Below are 23,387 nucleotides of genomic sequence, written 5' to 3'. Positions count from 1 at the left end.
GTGTAGCTTCTCACACTCTGTGGATTTTGTGCCACTTTCATGCTCTAACCTCTTCTCCACTACAAACTGTGTCAAGTTTCTTCATTGGTTGTTTTTTTTTTCTAAAAAGCTTTGCCTTGTACCTTTCCATCATATTTGTTCCCAAATAGATTCCTTTTTCTCCCCAGAGTCAGGAAGCATTTCTTTTTTAAGCCTCTTTTTCATTTTGTCATTAAGTGGTAGAAAAGAATAGCTTGGATGGGTGAATGCAGTGTAAAGATGGAGGGAATCAAAACCTTCCATCTCCCCCTCAGGAAAGCTAAGGCATCCATCCGCTTCCCCGGACAGCACAGGCCACACACATCCAGAGTTTGAGGTTCTCCTCCCACCGGAGAGGAGGAGGGAGCCAGGCCTCTGCTGTAGGACCTGGCTAGGGCGTTAACATGACAGTAATCAGTACTGCTTGCATTGTTGTGGGCATGGTGCCAGCTGGCTCCACTCTGCAGTTCTTATGAATCTCCCCATGTTTGTCTGAATTCCCAGCTGTCATTTCATATAGCAGATGAATATTCCATTACATTAAAACCCCCCTTTGGGTTTCCCCAGTCCCCACTTGAACAAGCCCCTTCACTTCCAGTTCTTTGCTAACATGAACATCACTATTTCCTGGGACTTTTCTGTCTTTGAGGCCCTTGGCGTGAGGTAAGGACAAGGATCCTGAGGTTGATACATCAATTTAATTTTCTTCTGAATATTTATAGCAGGCCCCCCCCCTTTTTTTAAAAGACCCTTACCTTCCATCTTTGAATCAATACCATATATAATGGTTCCAAGGTAGAAGAGAGTAAGCAGCTAGGAATGGGAATTAAGTGACTTGGCCAGGGTCATACAACTAGTGTCTGAGGCTAGATTTGAACCCAGGACCTTCTATCTATGGGCCTGGCTCTCAATCCACTGAGCACCTTCTTTTTAATGTTTTTATTGTTCTTTCTTTCTTCTTTTTTTAAACCCTTACCTTCTATCTTGGAGTCAATACTGTGTATTGGCTCCAAGGCAGAAGAGTGGTAAGGGCTAGGCAATGGGAGTCAAGTGATTTGCCCAGGGTCACACAGCTGGGAAGTATCTGAGGCAGATTTGAACCCAGGACCTCCCATATCTAGGCCTGGCTCTCAATCCACTGAGCTACCCAGATGCCTCCTTTATTGTTGTTTCTGAAAGGAAGCCTGAGGAGATGAGCTTCCCTAAGAGGCTTCACTTGGTCACTTTCAGGAAACCTGACCATCACTCAAGCCACACTGATTCTCTAAAGCTGACCTCAGCTCTCCTGCTGATCAGTCCCTTTGCTTGCTAAGAAATAATTAAAGTCCTCTCGTAGACCAGGACTGGGGCTGGACATCTGCCTGTGCACATGGAGCCAACCCCAACCTTTGCCAGCTTGGGCTCCTGGGTTCTCGTTCCAACCTATCATATGGTGGTTGTGTTGGGGGTTTGGGGGAGATGTAGGCTAAGACCTGGACAGATGGAATGAAAGAAGCAGGACAGATTTCCCTTCCCTCTCTGGTCCGGGCCGTGCTTTTGCCCATGGTCACAAGGAGGAAGGAGCAGGTCGGAGAGGGCAGTGTGTGGAGGGCCTCTCCTCTAGATGTCTCTGCTAAGGGGTTTACTGGGAGGCTTATTTCCCATACAGTTAAGCCCTCCTCCTCGTCCTCCTCCTCCTCCTCCTCCTCCTCCTCGTCCTCCTCCTCCTCCTCCTCCTCCTCCTCGTCCTCCTCCTCCTCCTCCTCCTCCGTGTCATTTGCTTAGACAGACTGACACAAGCACACCAGCCTCCCCACCAACCCTTCATTCAATACTGAAAACAGCCAGTTAGGAAGACCGAAACTTTAATGTCTTCAGGGAACCCAAACCCTCCTTTGCTAGAGTACCTTGAGAGCCCAGCTCAAGGAACAATGACCCAGCTCTCCTTGATCCAGCCAAGAAGGCCAGCCCAGGGCTCAGAGCTTCCTCATCTGTGCCACGCCTCGCTCCAGGTGACAGAGGCCAGGAAGGTGCGGATTTCCATGGGCTGCAGAGTGACTGCCGAGGGGTCCAGGGAGGGGGCCGGATGGGGGGAAGTAGGGCCTGGGAAAGGGAGACCGCAGGGAAGCCACGCCTCAGCCCCAGCTCCAGGGGGCCTCCTTTGGCACAAAGTCCTCCCCACTGAGCCCCGGGCTGGCCACCCTGCTGGGGCTCCCCAAGGAGAGGGGCCCCAGGCGGCTTTTCTGCCCCCAGTACCTCCCATGCTGGTCCTCCACTGGAGTCGGCTGGCCTTGGAGAGTGTCTGGTCAGCGGCCAGAGTGGTCTCCTCCAGGCGGTTGATGGTGAAGGCTGAGAAGAGATCCTGAGAGAGCAAAGAGAGGATGGGCTGAGGGGGGTCCTCCCCCCTTCCCTGCCCTTCTCTTGCACCCTCCCCTCTACTGACCTGCAGGTCTACGGTCACGGGCTGGGACAGGTTGAAGGCTCTGCCCTCCTCGCGCTCAAAGATGTGCTCCAGGCGCAGCAGGACGGTGCTGGGGCCCCAGAGGGCCAGGGTCAGCAGGTGCACAGGCGGGGGCAGCTCTCTGCGAAGTCCGGAGAACTGGCGCAAAGGGACAAGGGAGGGACGACGGGTGGGTGCATGGAGCAGAGCGCCCCCCCCCCGTGAAGCCCCCCTCCCGGGGCTCGGACACGCTCTCACCTGTGTGCGCGCGGGGCTCCCTGGGCTGTAGGGGACGTCCTGCCCCGGAGAGGCCAGCACCAGCTGGGGGGCCAGAGCTTCCCTCTGAGCCTGGAGGCGATGCCCAGCCGCTGCTGTCTCCACAGTGTCCAGGAGCACCAGGTGTCTGCCCCTCACCACCAGCCCGGTGCCGGGCCCGTCCCCAGGCTCCAGCAGCGCCTCCCCCACACCGCGGTTATCATCCATGAGCAGGCGCCTGTGAACCTGTGGGAACACTGGGCATCGGCCTTGGGGGGGCCAACACCTGCCCCCCGCCCCGGCCCTCCCTCCTCTTCCCCCAACTCACCATCAGCTCCAGGGACCCATCCCTCAGGCTGCTGCCCCCTTGGGACCGGTCTGTCAGCACCGTCAGCTGGACCTGCCCGTCCTGGGGGAGAGGGGGGAGTGAGGAGGCCTTCCGGGAGGGCCGCTGCTCCGAGCTGTCTCCAGCCTGGGCCGCAGCCTGCTTCCAGGTCCCAGGGGCAGGGAACCCCCAGGCCCACAGCTGGCCACTTGATGAGCATTTAGTACGCCTTTCTCGGGGCCCGGCGCCACCACCGACAGGCAGCCCTCGGAGGAGGACTGTGCCGTGACCAGTGAGCACGCGAGAGCCAAACACAGGTCACCCCGCAGAGGAGGCCCGAGTTAGCAGCTTTCCTTCTGACCTCAAAGGAGGTCTGCCCGCGGGCAGCTGGGCCAGCGGGACCGCCATTCACCCCGGCGGCGCGGCTTACCGTGATGTAGATGCGGCTGCTGACCGGGTAGTAGTTTCCAGCGACGGGCTCGGTCTGGTTCAAGTCCCAGGTGGGCCGATAATCCCGCCTGTGGAGGGTGGGACGAGCCCGGGTTATTTATCAAGCGCTCCAGGCCGTGCTTCCTGTGGCCAGGGCTCCAGACCACAAGAACCATCCGTCAGAGAAGCCTCCGTGGAAGGCCTCTGAGCGCCGGCGTGGGCCACATACTGGGGATACAGAGGCAGAAGCCAACCCCCCATTCCTTCTGGGGAGACTATCTAGACAGGCTTCAAGTACGTACAGAGTAAATACAAGGTAATGCCGCTGGAGAGGGCGAATGTGTGAAAAGCTGCATTTAAGAGCCGCCTGGAGCTCAGGACACAGATTCCTAAAGGCAGTGGTGAGGAGGGAGGGCAGCCGGTGCATATTCGCAGAGGGGGGATGAGTGGGGGGAGGCCAGCCGGATGGGTCAGTGGACGGAGAGTCAGGCCCAGAGCCAGGAGGTCCCCGGGGCTCACATCTGATCCCAGACACTGCCTAGCTGGGTGACCCTGGGCAAGTCACGTAACCCCCATTGCCTAGCCCTTCCTGCTGCTCTGCCTCAGAACCAATATGTGGCATTGATTCTAAGATGAAAAAAACAGTTTAAAAAAACAGAAAGGAAGAAAAAAAGGAAGGCAGGTTGGGCCCAATGTCACGTGGGCTTGAAATGCCAAGCATTCAAACTCGATCTTGTGCTAGGTCCAGGGGGTACAAAGGCCCAGCAGCGGTAGAAGACGGTGCACCCTGTGGTGGGCTTAGCTAAAAGGCAGTGGTGTGTAAAGGGGTATAATGCAGAATAAAGCTGGAGAGAGAAGCTGAAACAAGTGTGTGCAGGAGCATGGACGGACCATTGCAGGAGCCTCAGAACAGATGACCCAAATGGGTCCCAGCCAGTTTAAGTGACCCGTCACACGGTGACCGACTTCTCTGACCCCAGACAACAACCTGTCGCCCGTGTACTGGACCCTTAGCCCCGAGCAGGGCCGGACAGGGAGATGTGTGAGGGAAGGGCTAGAAAGGGCCCTACCTCCTCTCCAGGATCTCCCGGCCATTGCTGTCAGTGTAGAAACGTCCATTGGTCTTCAACTGGGAGTCAAAGCGGCTGATGATCTCTTTCCCAAATCCATCCCTGTTAGAGGGAGGAGGATGGGGATCAGAGGCAGGCCCACCACCACTCCCTTCCTCACTTTCGTCCCCACCTTTCTCCTTCCACTCACCTAATGGGCACAGGCCCCACTGTCCACTCCAGCTCCAAGTGCCGCTGTCCAGGGTACAGCCGCACCACCTGGGAGCACCAGGCAGAGAAATTCTGATGCACCTCCTGCACCAGGGCATTCTAGGGGGGTGAAGAAGGGCACAATCAGGGCAGAAAGGGCTCACTCAGCCTGCTCTGAACACCTCTCCACCTGTTGATGCCTACCAAAGGCTCCACCTCCCACCAGCCTGCCCCCACCTAAAATCCTCTAAGAGGCATCCATCCCATGAAGAATGGGTGGCTGCAAAGAATGAAATTCTCAAAGCCCGAAGAGAAAGAATTCATCCAAGGAGGAAAAGAGACTAATGTGGATACACAAGGAATTAACTCAATAACTTTTATCCTGCTTGTTTTCTCTGCCAAGGAGAATCACCTTTAGACAGAAAAGGACCCAAAACCCCCAACTTAATTGGGTAATGAAATCTCAAATGTATAAGGAGATAATGCTAGCACCTTAAAAAACCTTAAGGATACATGGGTCGAGGGGATATGATTGGGGATATAGACCCTAAATGATCATCCTAGTGCAAACATCAACAGCATGGAAATGGGTTCTGATCAAGGACCATGTGATACCCAGAGGAATTGTGAGTCAGCTATGGGAGGGATGCAGGGAGGGAAGGGAGGGAAAGAATGTGATTCTTGTAACCAAGGAATAATGTTTGAAATTGACCAAATAAAATAAAAATAAAAAAACCTTAAGGAGAGGGAGCTAGGTAACTCAGTGGTTTGAGAATCAAGACAGGGTTCAAACCTCGTCTCAGATACTTCCAAGCTTTGTGATCCTGGATAAGTCACTTACCCCTCATTACCTAACCCTTACTGCTCTTCTGCCTTCGAACCAATTCTTAATATTGATTCTAAGTCAGAAGAGAAAAAAAAAAGAAAAGCCTTACCAAATTAAGTCACCAGGCTCACATAAACTATGAGATGGGGAAATGAGAGCTAAGAAACATTATAGTCAGATTCAGAACCAGTTGAGTGGCCAGTCATAAAGCATCATTATTAATGGTTCAATGTCAGTAAGAATAGAAGTTTCTAATGGAGTGGCCTTGGGATCTAATCTGACCCCTTTGCTGTTTAACATATTTATCAATGACTTAAAGATATAGATAATATGGGGGCAGCAAGGTGACTGAGCGGATTGAGAGCCGGACCTAGAGACAGGAAGACCTGAGTTCAAATTTGGCCTTAGATATTTACTGCTTTTCTGCCTTGGAACCTATACACACTATAAATTCTAAAAGAGTTGGTGGGTTTAAAAAAAAAGACCTATATAATTCTTATGAAATTAGAAATGACACAAATTTGGAGTAATAGCTAACAGCAAAGACAGATTCAGGATCTTTTAAAAAAAACACAACTTTGACAAATCTAAAGTTTAGAGATAAATCTAATAAAATGAGATTGACTAAATATCAATATAAAGATTTATACTTAATTTAAAAAGCCAGCTTCCACTGTAAGAAAAGAGTTCATCTGAAAAAGATCTGAAGGCTTCAGTGGTCTGCAAGATCCCAAGGTGTGTATTCTTACAGCAGCCAAAGAAGCTGGTTGCCAGGACTCACTGCCAGGAATCAAGAGGCAACAGTTTGGCTGTGGTGGGCTCTGGTCAGATCATATGCAGAGTTTGATATAATCAGGAGGCTGATTCCACATCACTCCCCTTCTGAAGCTCAGAGTTGTGGTCTAACTGGTCAATCTGCTTACTCCTGCTCATTCTACTTACTCCCCTACATACTGAACATGCCATTTCCCACCTCCATATTTTTGCATGGTTGGTCAGCTCACCTAATGGGCACAGGCCCTTCTCACCTATAGCTCTTGGAAGCATCCGCTCCCTGGATGCCACCTCCTCTAGGAAGCCTGTCTCAGTTTCCCTAATCCTCACCACAATACATTCCCCATCCCCCCAAATATATATATTTTTTAAATCAAATCTTTCACTGGTTATTATAGTGAAATTTTCCAGCCTACTTCTTGACTATGATCTACGAAACCACAGTCAGGATGAACAACAAGATTTAGCAGCTTCCACATTAAAGGAATAGAGGGTTTGGAATATGATATTGCAGGGCAAAGAAGCTATACCCTCCTTTATACCTTCACTAGGCGGGTATTGACCCAGTGCCTCAGAGGAAATGGTTTTGTTTTGTCTGGCCTGAAGATGTAGGCACCAGATGCCTGTGGATGCGTAATGTCCCCAGTACTGGCATTATACCTGGGAGAGAGAAGTCACAAAGGGAGAAACAGTTGGACTTTCTTTCATCACCTTGCATCCCAAGTTATCTCATCAAAAGCCCCTGGATCCCCTTCTCGCCATTCCACTTACCAATAGAAGGACTGACTGACTGGCAACCTCAATCCCAGGTCAAGGTTTTCAATCTCCTGAAGTAATCCAGTGTTTGGATCAAATATAGCCCGGAGGTGCTGAACAGACAGAAAGACATGTGAGAAAGCTTAGAAAGGGTGGAGTGGAATGGAGTCGCATAAATCCAGATTAGGAAGGATGGAAAGGACCTCTAACCCAAGCCCTACTTGAAAGATATCTCTATAATCACATACCCAACCTCTAAGGAGGAGGAGGAGGAGGAATAGGACCCCACTCCCCTCCAGAGGCAGCCTAGTTTACTCTTAGCAGACAGTGTTGTTAGGAGTTTTATGTGGACAAGTTGTCTAATTCTGCTTCTTTGTTGCTTCTATCCAAGGTTTCTTGTTCCACCCTCCACCAAAAATATCTAATCCCTTTTCCACAAGATAGCCTTTTAAATACTTTATACTGAAGTCTTTCTCTTCTCTAGATTAAACAAGTCTAGTCAACAGAGCTACTCTTCCTAAAGGTCTTTCACCATCCTGCTTGCCTTTCTCTGAACATTCTCCAGTCTACCAGTGTCCTGAAATTGTGGCATCCAGAATTGAACAGAATCATCCAAACTGGGGGCTGGAGGACCTTTCAGAAGGCACCTCAGGCATGAGTTGGACTGGACAGTCACTGAAGTTCCTTTCAACTCTCTAATTCTGGGATTCTGAGATGAGGATGTATCTCCTGAGGACCAAAGTTTCTCTCCTTCCCCCTAGCTCTGATCTGTCTTAGAAAGTATCTCCCATTCTTATTTCCCACTTTCCACAGCTTACCTCATTCTGGATGACCAAAGGGCCAGAACTCTGGGCCATAGGAGGTGAACAACAATCCCTGAATTGGGGTGTTCTGACGGAAAGACGAGTCACTGAATAGATGCTGAAGCCAAGAGGAGGGGCTGAGGCTGGGAAAATCAGCTCAGGATGGGAATTCTCTGATCCTTTAGCTGGTATATCAATAACCTGGGGAGGGAAATAGGGTCACTTGTGAATTAAATATATAGGGGACCACCAGATCTAGGAAGCCTTGCCTAATAGGGGTCACAGAATCATATGTCTTAATTTGCCAGCATGGCAGGCGAGATTCCTGACCTGCAGTAGTCAAGGGGACAATTAGAAAATTTAAAGGGAAGGGTTTAGACTGAGTTTAAAAAGCCAGTGTGTGAAGTAGATTGGGTCTTCCTCTCTGCCATTTTTTGGTCTTGTGAAAGGCACCCTTTTGCTGGCAAACCAGTGCTTATCTAAGTAAGCAATATCTGGCAAGCATCAGAGCAGGCCATCCAAATCCAGAAAATATGACTTGCAGCCTCTGCCCTGGGAACTTTTAATTATATAGGCTGAAAATCTTATTTCTCTTTTTCTCTTTACTAATAAATACTTATAAATTTAGTATAAAGTCTCCAAGATTAACTTTTATTTATAAAAGCCAATATTTAGGAAAGAGAAATAGAGGTACAAGGAGGCAGCTTCTTTGTCTCCCTTATACTCAAGTGTGCTGGGCAAATAGTCTTTTAAAAAGAGCTGACACAGACACTAGCTGTGCATTCTAGGGGAAAATAATATATCTGGACTCAAAGGGCAGAGGGTACAATAATGTCAGTGAGTGAGATTAAGAGACATTCTAGAAGAAGCTAGAGGGAAAGTTGAGGCAAAAGGATTTGCTTTTTTTTTTTTTTAAGTGAGTAGTGATTGGGGAAGGGTCAAAGAAAGTATGAGGGAATATACCTCACTGGGCACTGACTGTCCACTAGGATCTCTCACATTGTAGGCCCAAGCACCAACAGGCAGTCGCACAGTCCAGGTGATGGTCCATGCCAAGGGATTATACAGAATGGCCTGGAACTGGAGATCAAACAGGGTTCTGGTGTCTGTACCACATACCCCATCCTTGCCTCCAGTGTTCACCTGTGCCCAGCCACCCCAGCCTCCCTGCTCTCACAGAGACAGTTCATCTCATTCTCCTCCCCTTCTCCTTCCTGGCCCAGCCCAGTTCCACTCACATGGTTGGCTGTCTGACTCAGTGGGCATACACTGATATTCAGCTGATTACAGAACACAAAATCCTTCTTAGAACTCCCGAGGCTTGCCAAAGCATTGCTTACCAGGACCTGTGAGAGGTAAGACCGTCTGTCCATCACAGAAACCCTCTCTCCAGTCCCCCACTGGTCCAATCTTAGATCACCCCCATACCTGGCATTCCTCCCAGCCTGCTGCCAGCTGCCGGGCATAGTCATTGGCCACATGCTGCTTTGATGTACCACTGACAGCATCATGGTGTTGGGCCACAGCCATGGCTTGTCCTGGGGGAACCACAAGGGGCACAAGTGTGGTTCATATGGGGCAGGGGTCTAAAAAATTGGGGGTGAGAGAGGAAGATGATGCTCTTCCAACATGTTTTAGGAAGCAGCTTCCCCTTTCAGGAATCCCATCACTTACTGAGCCTAGCACTGCTCCCTTGTCCATAGGATCCTACTGAGGCTGCAGGCCCAGCCAGTACCTCTAACTGGTTACAAACCTAAGAGAGGAGGGGATATAAATTGATGGGAGTTGGAAGATCTGGGAAAAGGAAAAAAACTTCCCCAATCACCTTTCTTTATTCCTGTCCACTTTCTTAAAATGATCCCCTAATCCATTCATCATATCCCCAATGAACTCATCCCATCATGCTTCTAGAAATACTCATCCCTTTCCCAAAGGCCCCTCCCCAGAAGACCTTCATTCTCCTCTTCCTCTCACAGGACCCTCCCCTCTCTCTAGTAGGCCTCCACCTGCAGAAATTTATGGCTCAGGCGCTCATAACGCTTAAGGGCAGGGCGGCTGGTGAAGTAGCCAGTCCAGAACTGATGAGGACCATCTGCATAAGGGAAGAAGTCATCCTGCTTCACTGACCTGTGGCATGATGGTAGAGTCCAAGTCAGTGTCTGTCCCAGGATCTCTAGGGATCCCTGCCTTTCCCCCATCTCCTCCCCTCCCAGTACCAGGTAAGGTTGGCCTTGTTTAGCTCCCATAGGTAACAAGCTGGTGTAGAGTAGAGGACGTTGATGGAACTTCCATTGCTTTGCTGTGAGGCAAGGACAGGAGGATCACTGACTCAGCCTCCCATTCCACCCAGCTGCCCTCCTCACCTCCCAAAGATATTCATTCCCTTTTCCACTGACATGGATGTACCTGAGCGTTGACCAGCTGGATCAGCTTATCCAGGTTCTTGAACCACATATTGGCATTTTCATAATGGAAATCACTGCCCATGGTCATCACAATGTGGTTGGTTCGGTAATGTTGGGCCTGCACAATGGAGGACAGGTCAGGATTCTCAGCTACTGCTCCTGCTCCTAGGGAGACAGGGCCAAGCCACAACCTCCACCCCAACCCCTAGGTTTGAGCCAGGGCTGCTGCCTAAAATGGAACACCCCACCCAAGATTTCTGCATGGGCTCAGTTCTTGGTACTGTTCAGCTTTCCCTGAAGCAGTAAAGGAAAAGAATCTGAATCCATAGGCCTTAGAAGGGGGACCTAGAGATGGATAAAACTTAGAACTTGGGTATAAAAGGCAAAAGCCATGTGGACTAATCCCTAGCTGTTTGGGGTTGTCAACTTGTAAGGACTCTGATTCATAACCAGGGACAGGTCTGACCTGGATAGCAGAGATATTCAGGAAGTAGTTGATCAGCCCTTTTACGTTATACTCTGGGCTGTCTGGATCATCCACCAGTGGGTAGTCAGAGCAGAGCATGTCCCAGCAGAGATCCGGGGGTGGATTGTAGCCATTGGGTAGGACACCTAGGGACCAAGGTCAAGTTCAGGTCAAGGGTCCCCCAACTCAAGGTCCTATCCTACCCTCAGCCCCTTATTCTCAGTTCTTCTTCCACCTCCAGCTCTTCTCAGGCCCTGTGAATGCCTAACAGTTTTTAAGGACAAGATGGAAAAAAGTCTCTCACTAGTGAAAAGGTCAGCATGAGGAGGCTGTAAGTTGACACTCGCTCTCCAGACTTGCTCCATCTCCCTCTGAATCTCCCGCCTTTTCTTGTCTTGATAATCCAGACGGCCAAAGAAATAGCCATCAAAGCCCATCTATGAGGAGAGAATCAAAAAGAGGTCAGGAACTAAGAGGTTCTTTCCAACACTAGCCTCTGGGGAAGGGAGAGAAGAGTCAGCAAGCAGGAAGGGATAGCAAGACGAAGAATCAGTAAACATTGATTGAGGCAGACCTGGGCAAAGAGGGAAGCCTGCTCCCGTGAGTGGCCAAAGGGGTCGATATGCCAGGCAACTCGAGGGCGGCCACAGTCCCCAAAGGTATCTTTCAGGAAATTCAGCCCCAAAGTCATCTGGTCAATGCTGGCTGCATAGTATGTAGTGGCCTCATCATTCATGACCCAGCCACCATTGGCAAACTGGAACCTCCCTATGAAGTAGAGAATATGGTCAGGAGAGTTATTCCAAAGAAGAAGGCCTGAGGCCCCATTTCCTGTCCCTTGCCCTGAAAGGCCTGGCAGCAGAGAACCTAGAGTAGGAACCAAGTTGCCAGGCTACTCTGGGTCATGATGGTTTTCTATGAAAGACACAGACCCTCCTGAATAGCACCCACTCCTCACCCTGGCAGACCAGCTGTCGGACTTCCTGCTGCCTCTGGGCTGTCTGTTTGTTCCACCAATAGGAGAAGAAAACAATCTCAACATAGATGAAGCGACGAGACTTATTAGCCAGCAGAGCTGATACCACTGAGTCCAAGATGTACTGCACACCAGCATGCTGGATGTCATTTCGAGCTGTGGACATTTAATGCAATTTCATTTATTAAAATATTCTTAAAGAGCTACTGTGGGCAGAGACCTATATCTGGTACAGTGGTTATAGAACTGAAATCAGATGAACAGACAATTTGGAAGAAAGACTACTTTTAACCAGGGTAGGGTGGATATCATGGAAGGAAGGCTTGATAGAAAAAATGTGGGTAGGGGAGAATAGATCATTCAAGGCAGTAGAGATGGAGTGAGCCAAGACTCAGAATGGAAACGAGATAAGAAAGGGGAGTAAAAAAATTGTCTACTTCAGCTAGAATAGTGTACAAAAATGGAGCAATGTGAGACAGGGCTGGGAGTCAACATGTATTGGGCTTTCATTGAAATAACCACTGAAGTTTTTTCATCAGGAGAGAGATATGATCAAAGAAATGCGTTAGGAAAATTAATTTGACCAGGATAAGAATGATGGATCAGAGAGAACAAACTGAAAACCAGGGAAACTGGTTAGATTAGACAATAATCCAAGTAAGAAGGAATGAGAATTGACCCAGGGTGATGACCCTGTGCATAGAGAGGGGACAGATGAAAGAGATATGATGAAGGTACAAGCTTCAGAACTTGCCAACAAATGTGATGTTGGGAGAGGGAGAGGAGACAAAGTTAACTGAGGTTCAGTGATTGCTAAGGTAATATTATGGTTCAATGAAAAGAATGCTAGATGTGGGGTGTGATAAAGGATGAAAAGGTTTGCAATTTGCAAAATTGTTGAAAAAAACTGAGAAATGCAAACTTAGGAAGGATTGACAGTAGCATGTGACCAAGGGTCACATGGGAGCCTGAGCCTGAGGGATCTAGGTGAAGATTCCATTCTGTCCAACTGATTTCTTGTCTCCTGAAGAAGTTGAGATGAAGGCTTGAAGAGGATTTTCCCTGTGATCAAACTGAGGAAGGAGTTTTCCTGTATCTGGCTGCTGGCAGATCAGTCTTTCTTGGACATCAGGACTTACTTGAACATCTAACAACAAAAGATCCTGGCTCTATTTGACTTTGGACTCCTGCTGTGAGGATTGGGGTATTTGGCAGGTTAAGATTTTAGTTTAGTAACATAGTTAATATAGTTTAGTTAGTTTTAAAATAAGAATAAGTATATCCCTAAACCCTTATTCCTTTCCCTTCCCAAACAATAAAGCAGATTTATTTATATGTTTTCCTCTTGTGTTTCCCTTACCCCAAATCCTACTTTAACAGTTTGGCTGAGCCAGCTAGGTTGCAGAGTCTGTTTATTGTATGATAGTTTTCTTTTCTTTTTTTTAAAGTATAAGGCAATATTCTATTGTGTATTTAGCTAGATAGAAGCTTACATAGAATTCTAAGGGTTGGCTTGCTGAAGGGGTTACTGAAGCTGCACCACAGACCCCAGCAGCCATCTTGGAGTAGCCATCTTGAGGAAGAAACTGTTTTGAGTTTTTGAAATCTATTTTTGTTTGTTTTGGCATATGCTGGCATGTCAATAGACATGTTCTTTCATTATTTACTGTATATTCCATATTTTATATTTATAGCATTCCCTAGTTACTGTCATTCTGTTTTTATGATGGATTGTTTGAAACCAGTAATGGATTTAAAGCTCTGTGACATTATGGCATATATACCCCTGGCTGTAATCTGTGGCTATATTGTTTATAAGTCTGGTGCCTCTATGTGCCTTTGTGTTAAGCGTCTAAAAGATCTTATGACCAGGTTCAGAAGGAATGACATAAAGATGATGGTTATACAAATGACAACTCAATTTGATACACTCGAGCACTTTATAAACATGAATATGAATCAAGGCTTTGCACAAGAAACAATAGATTAAACACTAATGGGAAACACTTAAATAGGCTAGAAAAAGAGGAAGCAGCAGGAATAATTTCTTTATGCCCACTTAGAGATATGCCAGTGGTAAAACAAAATGAAGTGCATAAAGTAAAGATGCATAAGAGATTTCCCCCAGAAGACCTTGAGTCCATCAAGAGGAGGACCCCACTTTTCAATGATGAACTTAATAAGGTAATTAAAGGAATGTGTAGGGCAACTGATTTGTATGATCCTGACTTTAATGATTTTGCCCTACTGATGAAAGAGGTCTTGACAAGAAGGAAAGAACCAAATTTATACAGGAGACAAGAACAGATCCTTTATTGCAATCTTGGCCAGAGGACTTAAAGTTAGATACATCTGATGAAGGGGTTTATGATAGATACACTAGTAGAGGCAAGAGATGCAATCATGGAGGTAATGGGGAGATATACCAAAAGGCCCAATTCATGGTCAAAATTTGAAGCTATCAAACAGAAGGTCTCTGAAACTCCTGTGGTTTTCCTAGAAATGATAACCTAGGCAGCTGAAACTTTATTAGGGATAGATCCACTGGAAGAAAACTCAATTGCACATATTAAGAGGGTTTTTGTCAAAAATGCTGTCCCACATGAATAGGCAGTTTTCAGATAAAGAAATCAAAACTATTAACAAGTACATGAAAACGTGTTCTAAATCTCTTATAATCAGAGAGATGCAAATCAAAACAACTCTGAGGTATCACCTCATACCTAGAAGATTGGCTAACATGACAGCAAAGGAAAGTAATGAATGCTGGAGGGGATGTGGCAAAGTAGGGACATTAATTCATTGCTGGTGGAGTTGTGAATTGATCCAACCATTCTGGAGGACAATTTGGAACTATGCCCAAAGGGCAATAAAAGACTGTCTGCCCTTTGATCTAGCCATAGCACTGCTGGGTTTGTACCCCAAAGAGATAAGGAAAAAGACTTGTATAAGAATATTCATAGCTGCGCTCTTTGTGGTGGCCAAAAATGGGGAAATGAGGGGATGCCCTTTGATTGGGGAATGGCTGAACAAACTGTGGTATATGTTGGTGATGGAATACTATTGTGCTAAAAGGAATAATAAAGTGGAGGAATTCCATGGAGACTGGAACAACCTCCAGGAAGTGATGCAGAGGTAAAGGAGAAGAACCAGGAAAACATTGTACACAGAGACTGATATACTGTGGTACAATCAAACATAATAGAATTCTCCATTAATGTCAATGCAATGTCCCTGAACAATCTGCAGGGATCTAGGAGAAAAAACACTATCCATAAGCAGAGGACAAACTGTGGGAGTAAAAACACTGAGGAAAAGCAACTGCTTGACTACAGGGGTGGAGGGGATATGACTGAGGAGACTCTAAATGAACACTCTAATGCAAATACCAACAACACGGAAATGGGTTCAAATCAAGAACACATGTGATACCCAGTGGAATCGTGTGTCGGCTATGGGAGAGGTGATGGGAGGGGGGGAGAGGAAAAGAAAATGATCTTTGTCTCCAATGAATAATGTTTGGAAATGACCAAATAAAATAATATTTAAAAAAATAAAAATAAAAACAAAAATAAATTTTAAAAAATGCTGTCCCAAAGATCAGACAATTTTTTAAAACAAATTACCCTGACTGGGAAGAGTTAGACCTCAATGATTTATGGAGAAAAGCCATATATTTGACTACTGACTTGGAGGATAAGAATGATGAGAAAGATACCATTATTGAGGACTTAAAATGGAAATTGAAGGAAGCTGAAATGAAGGCTAGAGACAGTGAAATTAAAGAAATAAAAACTGTGGCTGCATTGAGATCTGTACAGCCAAGATATAATAATTATAAACCAAATGAGAGAAGATCAGGCCCTAGGCATTGTTTCCATATTGGACACCTGTACAGGTACTGCAGATTTAGGAATCAGGTTAGAAGACAAATAATGGGTATAATAGAAACAATAACTGGAGTAGTAACAATTATAATAACAGATGGAATACTAATAATACCAATAATCAAAATAGGTATACTAATCAATATCAAAATACCTATTGGCAGGGACAACAAGTGCCTGATTTAAATACTATGCAGTCTTGGGTAAATGCTGGAGCTAGGCCTAAATACAGCTAGGTTGTAAAGGGTGACCAGGGTAAGAATGCTAGTGCCTTATGAAGGTTTCCCATTGGAACACAAGAGAATGAATCAAGAAATGAGTGTGACATTATTGAAAATGAGTTCAGGATAAATGAAATTTGGAGTAATGAAAATAAAATACATGTTGATACAAATGAATTATTTGAACCAAAGGAGGATATAATTGGTGTAAATAATTATACAGAGAATGATCATTGTACTATAAATTTAATAGGAAATCCTAATGAATGTATAAGAGAAATTAATGAAGAATATAAACTAAATAAAATTGTAAATAGGAACAATGATACTAAGATGGAGAATTTAAGGACCAATGAGAGTAATATAAAAGCTAATGATGCAAAATCCTGAGAAAGTCATGTAATTCAAACAGATGTAGACTTGGATGGACAGGAAATGATTGAGCTTTGTACTGATGTTACTGTGCTTGCACCAATTCTTGAAACCTTCCAACCTCCAAATAGTACTGAGCTCTATATTTCTGTAACTATAGGGGATCAGAAATATGATCTTTTGGTAGATACTGGAGCCAGTAAATCAGTTTTGTGAAGTCTTCCTAAAGATTGTAGAGCTATTAGTACTATGGAAGTGATTGGAGCTACTGGAAAACCAGAAAGAGTAGCAAAATTACAACCTAAAATGATTACCCTAGGTCCATTAAGCATGGAGCACACATTTCTATGTATGTCAGGATGTCCAATGAACCTTCTTGGGAGGGACTTGCTTTGTAAATTACAAGCAATGATTCAATGTACTTACACTGGGGATATTATCATTACAACTCCCAGAAGAATCTCTGAAAGCCTTTCCATTGCTGTTCTTAGATTCAGTCAGTGCAGAGAATGAGTTGAATTCCATCTATCCTATTCCTGAGGATATACCAGAGGATTTATGGGCAAAGTCTTCCACAGATGTAGGCCTATTAAAATCAGCTAATCCAGTAATAGTGAGAACCAAGAAAGGACCAGTCCTTGTATTCCTCAATATCCTTTGAGTAAAGAAGCTATAGACGGAATAAGATTGATTATTGAGTCCCTAATTCAACAAGGGATCATAATACCATGTTTTTTGAATTACAATATTCCCATACTACCAATAGAGAAACAAAAGTTTGATCAAGGTGGCAGAGTTCTCTATAGATTCATACTGGATTTGAGAGCTGTGAATGATCATGTAAAAAAGACTCATCCTATAGTACTAAGTCCAGCTGCTATAATCTCATCCATTCCAAGTCAAGTGAAATATTTCACCATGGTAGATTTGTTCAGTGTTTTTCTCGATACCAATTTACGAGGATTCTCAAAAGATCTTTGCTTTCACATGGAACAGTGCCCCGTGGATTTTCATTCATCTTCCACAAAGTTTCTGTGATAGACCAAGCCAATTCTCTCAAATTTTGAACAGAGACCTTGAAACAATATCATTCAAGGAAAGTAAAATAGTACATTTTGTAGATGATATCCTCCTAGCATCTCCATCTGCTAAAGTGTGTTTAAGAGATAGCAAGATTCTTTTGATTGAATTATATAAACATGGACATAAAATCTCTAAAGCAAAACTTCAGTGGGTTTTGCCTCCTGTTAAATATCTTGATTTTGTGTTGTCAGAGAGTTCCAGAAGCATCACTAAGAAAAGAATAGCTGATATCCAGAAACTGAGTGCACCTAAGACCAAGAAGCAACTCAGAGCTGTTCTTAGGACAACTGGTTTTTGTAGACAATGGATACCTGCATATAGTGAAATTACTAAATGTTTAACAGATCTAACCAGGAATACAAGAACCAGAACCTCTGATACTCAAACCTGAACATCTGTAAGCCTTAAGGAAGCTTAAGGAAGCTATTTTATCTGCACCAGCTCTTGGAATCCCAGGCTACAGTAAACCTTTACAATTATTTGTGAATGAGACCAAAGGTATTGCATCTGGTGTACTAACACAGACTTTAGGACCAAGTTATTGTCCAATTGGATACTATAGTTGTCATCTAGATCCAATTGCTGCAGGTACAGCTCCTTGTTTAAGGGGTGTAGCTGCTGCAGCTGTGTTAGTTCAGAAGTCATCACTTAGTTTTGGGATGTCCATTGGCAGTATTTTATTCACATCAAATAGAAGCACTAATGAGGAAATTTTGTATGCAAGCATATTCAGACCAATGAATATCTAAGTATGAAATTATACTTCCAGGTAGTGAAAAGATCACGTTGAAAATGTGTAGTGTATTAAACCCAGCTACACTTCTTCCTGATTTGCCAAAGAATGGTGAACCATTACATGAATGTTTAGAAGTAGTACATCTACTAGATATGCCAAGGATGGATTTAAAAGATACTCTGATTGAAAATCCAGATTTGGTTTTATTCACAGATGGATCTTCATATTTGTGTAATGGAATTAGATGTACAGGTGCTACAGTTGTCACAGAATTTGAGACACTGTGGTATGGATCATTACTTAGTAACCTTAGTGGCTCAAATTGCAGAGTTGATCTCTTTAAAGCAAGCATTTCTTCTGGCAGCTGGTAAAAGTGCAAACATTTACACAGACTTTCATTATGCTTTTTCTGTTTGTCATGCTACAGGAAAGATTTGGAAACAATGAGGTTTTATTACTGCATTGGGAAAACCAATTGCTCATGCAGAAATAATAACTAAGTTGTTAGATGCTATCAAGAAGCCTAAACAGCTAGCAGTAATCCATTGTAGAAGTCATACTAATGAAAGAGATTCAGTTGCTAAAGGAAATCATAGAGCTGACATAATTGAAAAATTTGCAGCCAGAAATGCCCCAGTGTATATTATGAACTTATCAACTATAAAATCTGATGATCTAGAAAAAGCTTATGTAGACTCAGAAATACAAAAATGGAAAGAGAAGTTTGGAGCAAGAAAAGAACATTGTATATGGTTAACAGATATAGGAAAGCCACTGTTACCAAAAGACCTGTATACCTATTTGTGTCAAGTCATTCACACAAAAGGTCATTTTGGTACTCAAGCTGTAATTGACACCGTAAAAAGGCAATGGGTTGCTCCTGGAATAACTACTGTAGCAAATAAGATCTGCTCAAGCTGTTTGCCAAAAATTCAATCAAGGATCATTCAGTCAGAAAGGTTTAGGTGCTAGACCTTTAGCATACTGTCCATTTGAGAGTCTACAGATTGATTACATCAGCATGCCAAAAGCTGGAAGTTTTGTTTGGTAATTGTTGATAGATTAACCAAATGGCCTGAAGCTTTTCCATCAAATACAAATACAGTTAGCTTTGGGGTGAACGTATTGATTAAGGAAATTATACCTAGATTTGGAGTACCATTAACAATAGACTCCAATAAAGGATCCCATTTCACTCAAGACATCTTGAAGTCTATGAAAATCTAGGAATAACACCAAAATATCATGTGCCTTATCATCCCCAAAGTTCAGGGCAAGTGGAGCATGTGAATAAGGAAATAAAGATTACGGTGGGGAAGATCTGTGCTGAAACTCATCTCAAATGGCCAGAGATTCTTCCCATAGCTTTATTTTACTTACATATGAGGCCAAGAGCAGATTTACATATATCATCCTATGAAATGCTCTTTGGACATGCTCCACTAGAAGCAAAAACTTATAAGACAGTCTATACATCTCTCTTAGGAGGAGATTGTCAACTTGCTTCTTACTTAAGTGCTTTACAGCAAAGACTAAAAGAATTACATGATATGGGAGTATTAATTCAAATTTGTCCTTTGGATTATTCTCTTCATAATTATAAACCAGGAGATATGATATATGTAGAAAATTTTGCTAAAACATAAGCAACACAGGAAAGTTGGTTAGGTCCTTACACTATTGTGTTGGTTTCTCCACCTTCAGTAGAAGTTTTGGGTAGAGATTCCTGGTGTCATTGTTCACATATAAAATTAGCACATGGTATAAATAATGAAAATGTATAAATCATTGAAGAAGAAAATGAAGAGATTGCAGAAATATGGAATCATCAAAGTAAGTCTGCAGTCAAAAAGATCAGTAAGGAGAGGACCATTCCTGTGGAAGAGGATAGAAGAGGACAATGCAGATGAAGAGAAGAATTCAGGAATTAATGCACATTGATAAAAGATTGAGAACTTATAAATTTAAAAGACATTATGAAATTTGGATTTCATTATTATTATTATAGGATTATTATATTATAGGATAAAAGGATTAATGAATTATACTTTGGGTAATATATTATAGTAAATGATAACATAGCATTTATTCACATACAAACACAAATATATTTACTACTATGGAATTGCAAAAGATTATTCAAGGAGGAGGTGAGAAAAGAAAGATCCAAAGTAGGGGTAAGTATGTTGCATACAACAGTAACATAACTCTTACATAATAGTAACACTTACATTTAAATAGCAAAACAACATGACATAACAAAAGTAACAACATAAAACACAAACACAAAATATAAACATGGTTAGGTTACATTGAATCACTACTTAAATGAGTGAAACAATGTTTGATTAGCTATAGATATGTTATTTACTAACAAAATATAGTTACATACATTTAGTTTAGGTATAGAAATTTAGTTAGTATTTTGAAGATAGGGATTAGCTGGGTAATATTAAGTAAGATTAGCAAATTAGATACTGATTTACACTGCATCACACATTACACAACACATCAAACAAAATTATAAATATATAAATAGGGTATATAATAGGATTATACATTCATTGTATTGTAGCATATGTTTATACATAAACTATGTGTAAATACAAATTGTATATAAGGGTATATATGTGCATATATATAGTATACATGTATATTTTATATGTATGTACTATATATAAATTATGTACATAGTTCACTAATATCTATTGTTACGTATATTCGCATAAGTGAGTTTAATATTTGGTTTGATTTTCATTGTAAAACTTATGCAATGTGTTTATTGTGATTTTCAATTTTTTTTTCTCTAAGTTTACTGTTGATGTTTTGCAATAGTAGTACAGTTTTCTGTTTTAGCTGATAAGAGTATTTTAAGTTTGATATTTGCATGGAAGTTATGTTCATCTTTTTTTTATGTTATTTGCTGTTTTGATTTTGTTTCTGTTTGATTTTTGTATTTGTTCATTATTTGTTTTCCTTTTTCCTGGTTACAATTCCTTAGAATAGGTTAGTGTTAAGAGTAAGATAGTGGAGGGTAGGTTGTTTGTTATTTTGGGTAGATTTCTTAGTTTAGGTAACTGGTAAGTATTTTTAGATTGTGCACAAATTCAAAAAGTGTTTCCAACACGATTTTTTGGTTCGTGCAAAAGGGGGGAATATGATAAAGGATGAAAAGGTTTGCAATTTGCAAAACTGTTGCAAAAAACTGAGAAATGCAAACTTAGGAAGGATTGACAGTGGCATGTGACCAAGGGTCACATGGGAGCCTGAGCCTGAGGGATCTAGGTGAAGATTCCATTCTGTCCAACTGATTTCTTGTCTCCTGAAGAAGTTGAGATGAAGGCTTGAAGAGGATTTTCCCTGTGATCAAACTGAGGAAGGAGTTTTCCTGTATCTGGCTGCTGGCAGATCAGTCTTTCTTGGACATCAGGACTTACTTGAACATCTAACAACAAAAGATCCTGGCTCTATTTGACTTTGGACTCCTGCTGTGAGGATTGGGGTATTTGGCAGGTTAAGATTTTAGTTTAGTAACATAATTAATATAGTTTAGTTAGTTTTAAAATAAGAATAAGTATATCCCTAAACCCTTATTCCTTTCCCTTCCCAAACAATAAAGCAGATTTATGTTTTCCTCTTATGTTTCCCTTACCCCAAATCCTACATTAACAGGGGACAAGTGGGAATTTGATGGCTAGCCCACAAGATCGTGAGGCAAGTGCTTTTTGAACCCTAAGACGACATCAACAAAAAAACAAGAAGAAAGGCAGGTTTTAAGTAGGGAAACAATGAATTTTAATGTCAGGTATGTCCAATTTTAGGTAGACAGAATATTCCATAAGTAGATAGGGATATGTAACTAGATCTCAGAAAAGTGGTTGGAACTAAAAATAAAGACTTTGTGTTGACTCTATCTAGTCATGTCATGAGGTAATTATATAAAATGCTTAGCAAATATAAAAATTTTGTGGATCTGTTACTGCATTATTAAGTCTGCTTTTTTCCCACAAGGTTACAGAAGCAATGGGTAGAAATTGCAAAGAGACAACCTTGGGCTTAGTGTCAGAAAAAGCTTCCAAATGGAGTTATTTAAAAGTAGAATGGGAAGCCTCACAAGAAGGAAGGCTTTCCCTCTTTGGATATTTTTCTGACAGGTTGGATGACCATTTCTCAGATGTGCATTGTAGAAGGGATTTTCTCTTAAGTATGGGTTAGCCTAAATGGTTTCTGAGATTCTTCCTATCTCGGATTCTGTGATTTTCTGATTTACTTAGAGATGAAATCTGAAGCTATAGGAGCAGATAAGATCATGAAGGAAGAGGAGGGAAGTACAAGAAAGAAGCTGAGGGCAGATATTCCAAAGGAGTCTGGTAGAGAGGTTCCCACCTCAGATCATTAGTCAGCCCTGAGGGCAGAAGAGCCTTTGGCCACTTGCTCCTATTCTGTCTCAGTCCCAAGACAGAGGATGATGTGACCCAGTGACCCAGAGCCTGGAAGACTGAACCCCTGGTTTAGTCCCTCTCAGTCATTTCCCCTTACCTCCATAGAAATACTGATCCACAGTCTTGAGCCAGCCGACATCGTCGTGAGTATGGGGCAGGAGGTGCACATTGAGCATAGAGGGCTGGGTGGCCGGGCACAACTGGCAGTGGGCAAAGACCCCCACCATAGGGCTGTTAATCACCATAAATGCCATAGCTCCTGCCCAGCCCCACTTCTACCAGTAGGGCCCCAAACCACAGGATAGGGAGAAGGCATGAAAAGCCTTGGGGGTGGGGGTGATGAGTACGTGGTCCAGGGCCCAACTTCCTTGAACCCCCACATAGGACATTACCTCACCACTCACCGGTCCTTCCCTCTGAAAAAAACTTCAACAACCCTTCGAAGGACTGCACCCTAATGAGCCCCTTTCCTGCCAAGAATCCCCCAGGGAGAGTCAAAAATGTCTTGCCCAGGAAACAAGAAGTGGAGCTAGGGTGCAGCTGCCTCCTCCTTCCCCCACCCTGGGTCACTTCCCCTTTTCTCCCCTAGCTGGCCAGGCTTGGTTGCTGAGGCCAAGCTCCGCTGTGGTCTCCCCAGCGGCAGCCAGCTCCTGCTGCCGCAGGCAGTCGGGCCTCTCACCTCGTAGTAATCGAAGCGGCCGTCCTCTGCCCCGGCGCACAGAAACGCTACCGCCAGGAACCACAGCCGCAGCAGGAGCCGAGCCCAGAAGCCCGCGGCCATTGCTCGCCTCCCCGAGGTAGCCCCAACCTCAGCAACCTAGACCCAGGCAACACAACCTCAACCCGCTCAGCAGGACAGCCGCCCTTTAACACCGCCACCTTCTGGGCCGGACCCGGAACTCGAGTCTGGCCAATGGCCCGCGACGTGGGGGGCG

At 44.0% G+C, this 23,387-nt stretch overlaps 1 protein-coding gene across 1 annotated transcript; it reads right to left on the bottom strand.

Annotated features, from left to right (window-relative positions):
• Positions 1-1,845: 1,845 nt before the first annotated feature.
• MAN2B1 (mannosidase alpha class 2B member 1) lies at positions 1,846-23,374 on the bottom strand. Its single transcript, XM_007488486.3, has 24 exons — positions 23,132-23,374; positions 22,550-22,652; positions 11,694-11,867; positions 11,310-11,503; positions 11,040-11,172; positions 10,736-10,881; positions 10,271-10,387; positions 10,081-10,163; positions 9,871-9,991; positions 9,539-9,617; positions 9,293-9,402; positions 9,103-9,210; positions 8,828-8,944; positions 7,880-8,065; positions 7,077-7,174; positions 6,848-6,965; positions 4,707-4,825; positions 4,517-4,618; positions 3,448-3,535; positions 3,021-3,101; positions 2,696-2,938; positions 2,441-2,596; positions 2,254-2,359; positions 1,846-2,100 (listed from the first exon to the last, which is right to left on the bottom strand). The coding sequence occupies exons 1-24, from the start codon at positions 23,231-23,233 to the stop codon at positions 1,985-1,987; spliced, it is 3,000 nt and encodes a 999-aa protein (XP_007488548.1). The 5' UTR covers positions 23,234-23,374; the 3' UTR covers positions 1,846-1,984.
• Positions 23,375-23,387: the final 13 nt, after the last annotated feature.

This window comes from Monodelphis domestica, chromosome 3 (genome assembly GCF_027887165.1).
Source record: "Monodelphis domestica isolate mMonDom1 chromosome 3, mMonDom1.pri, whole genome shotgun sequence".
Taxonomy (NCBI): Eukaryota; Metazoa; Chordata; class Mammalia; order Didelphimorphia; family Didelphidae; genus Monodelphis; species Monodelphis domestica.
This window is presented reverse-complemented; position numbering and strand designations above follow the sequence as displayed.

Coding starts and splice junctions, on each gene's coding strand:
- MAN2B1 (XM_007488486.3), bottom strand. CDS start 23,233: ATGGCCGCGGGCTTCTGGGCTCGGCTCCTGCTGCGGCTGTGGTTCCTG. Junction 9,992..10,080: donor AACAAGGCCAACCTTACCTG/GTACTGGGAGGG, acceptor ATCATGCCACAG/GTCAGTGAAGCAGGATGACT. Junction 2,360..2,440: donor CCGTGACCGTAGACCTGCAG/GTCAGTAGAGGG, acceptor TTGCTCTCTCAG/GATCTCTTCTCAGCCTTCAC.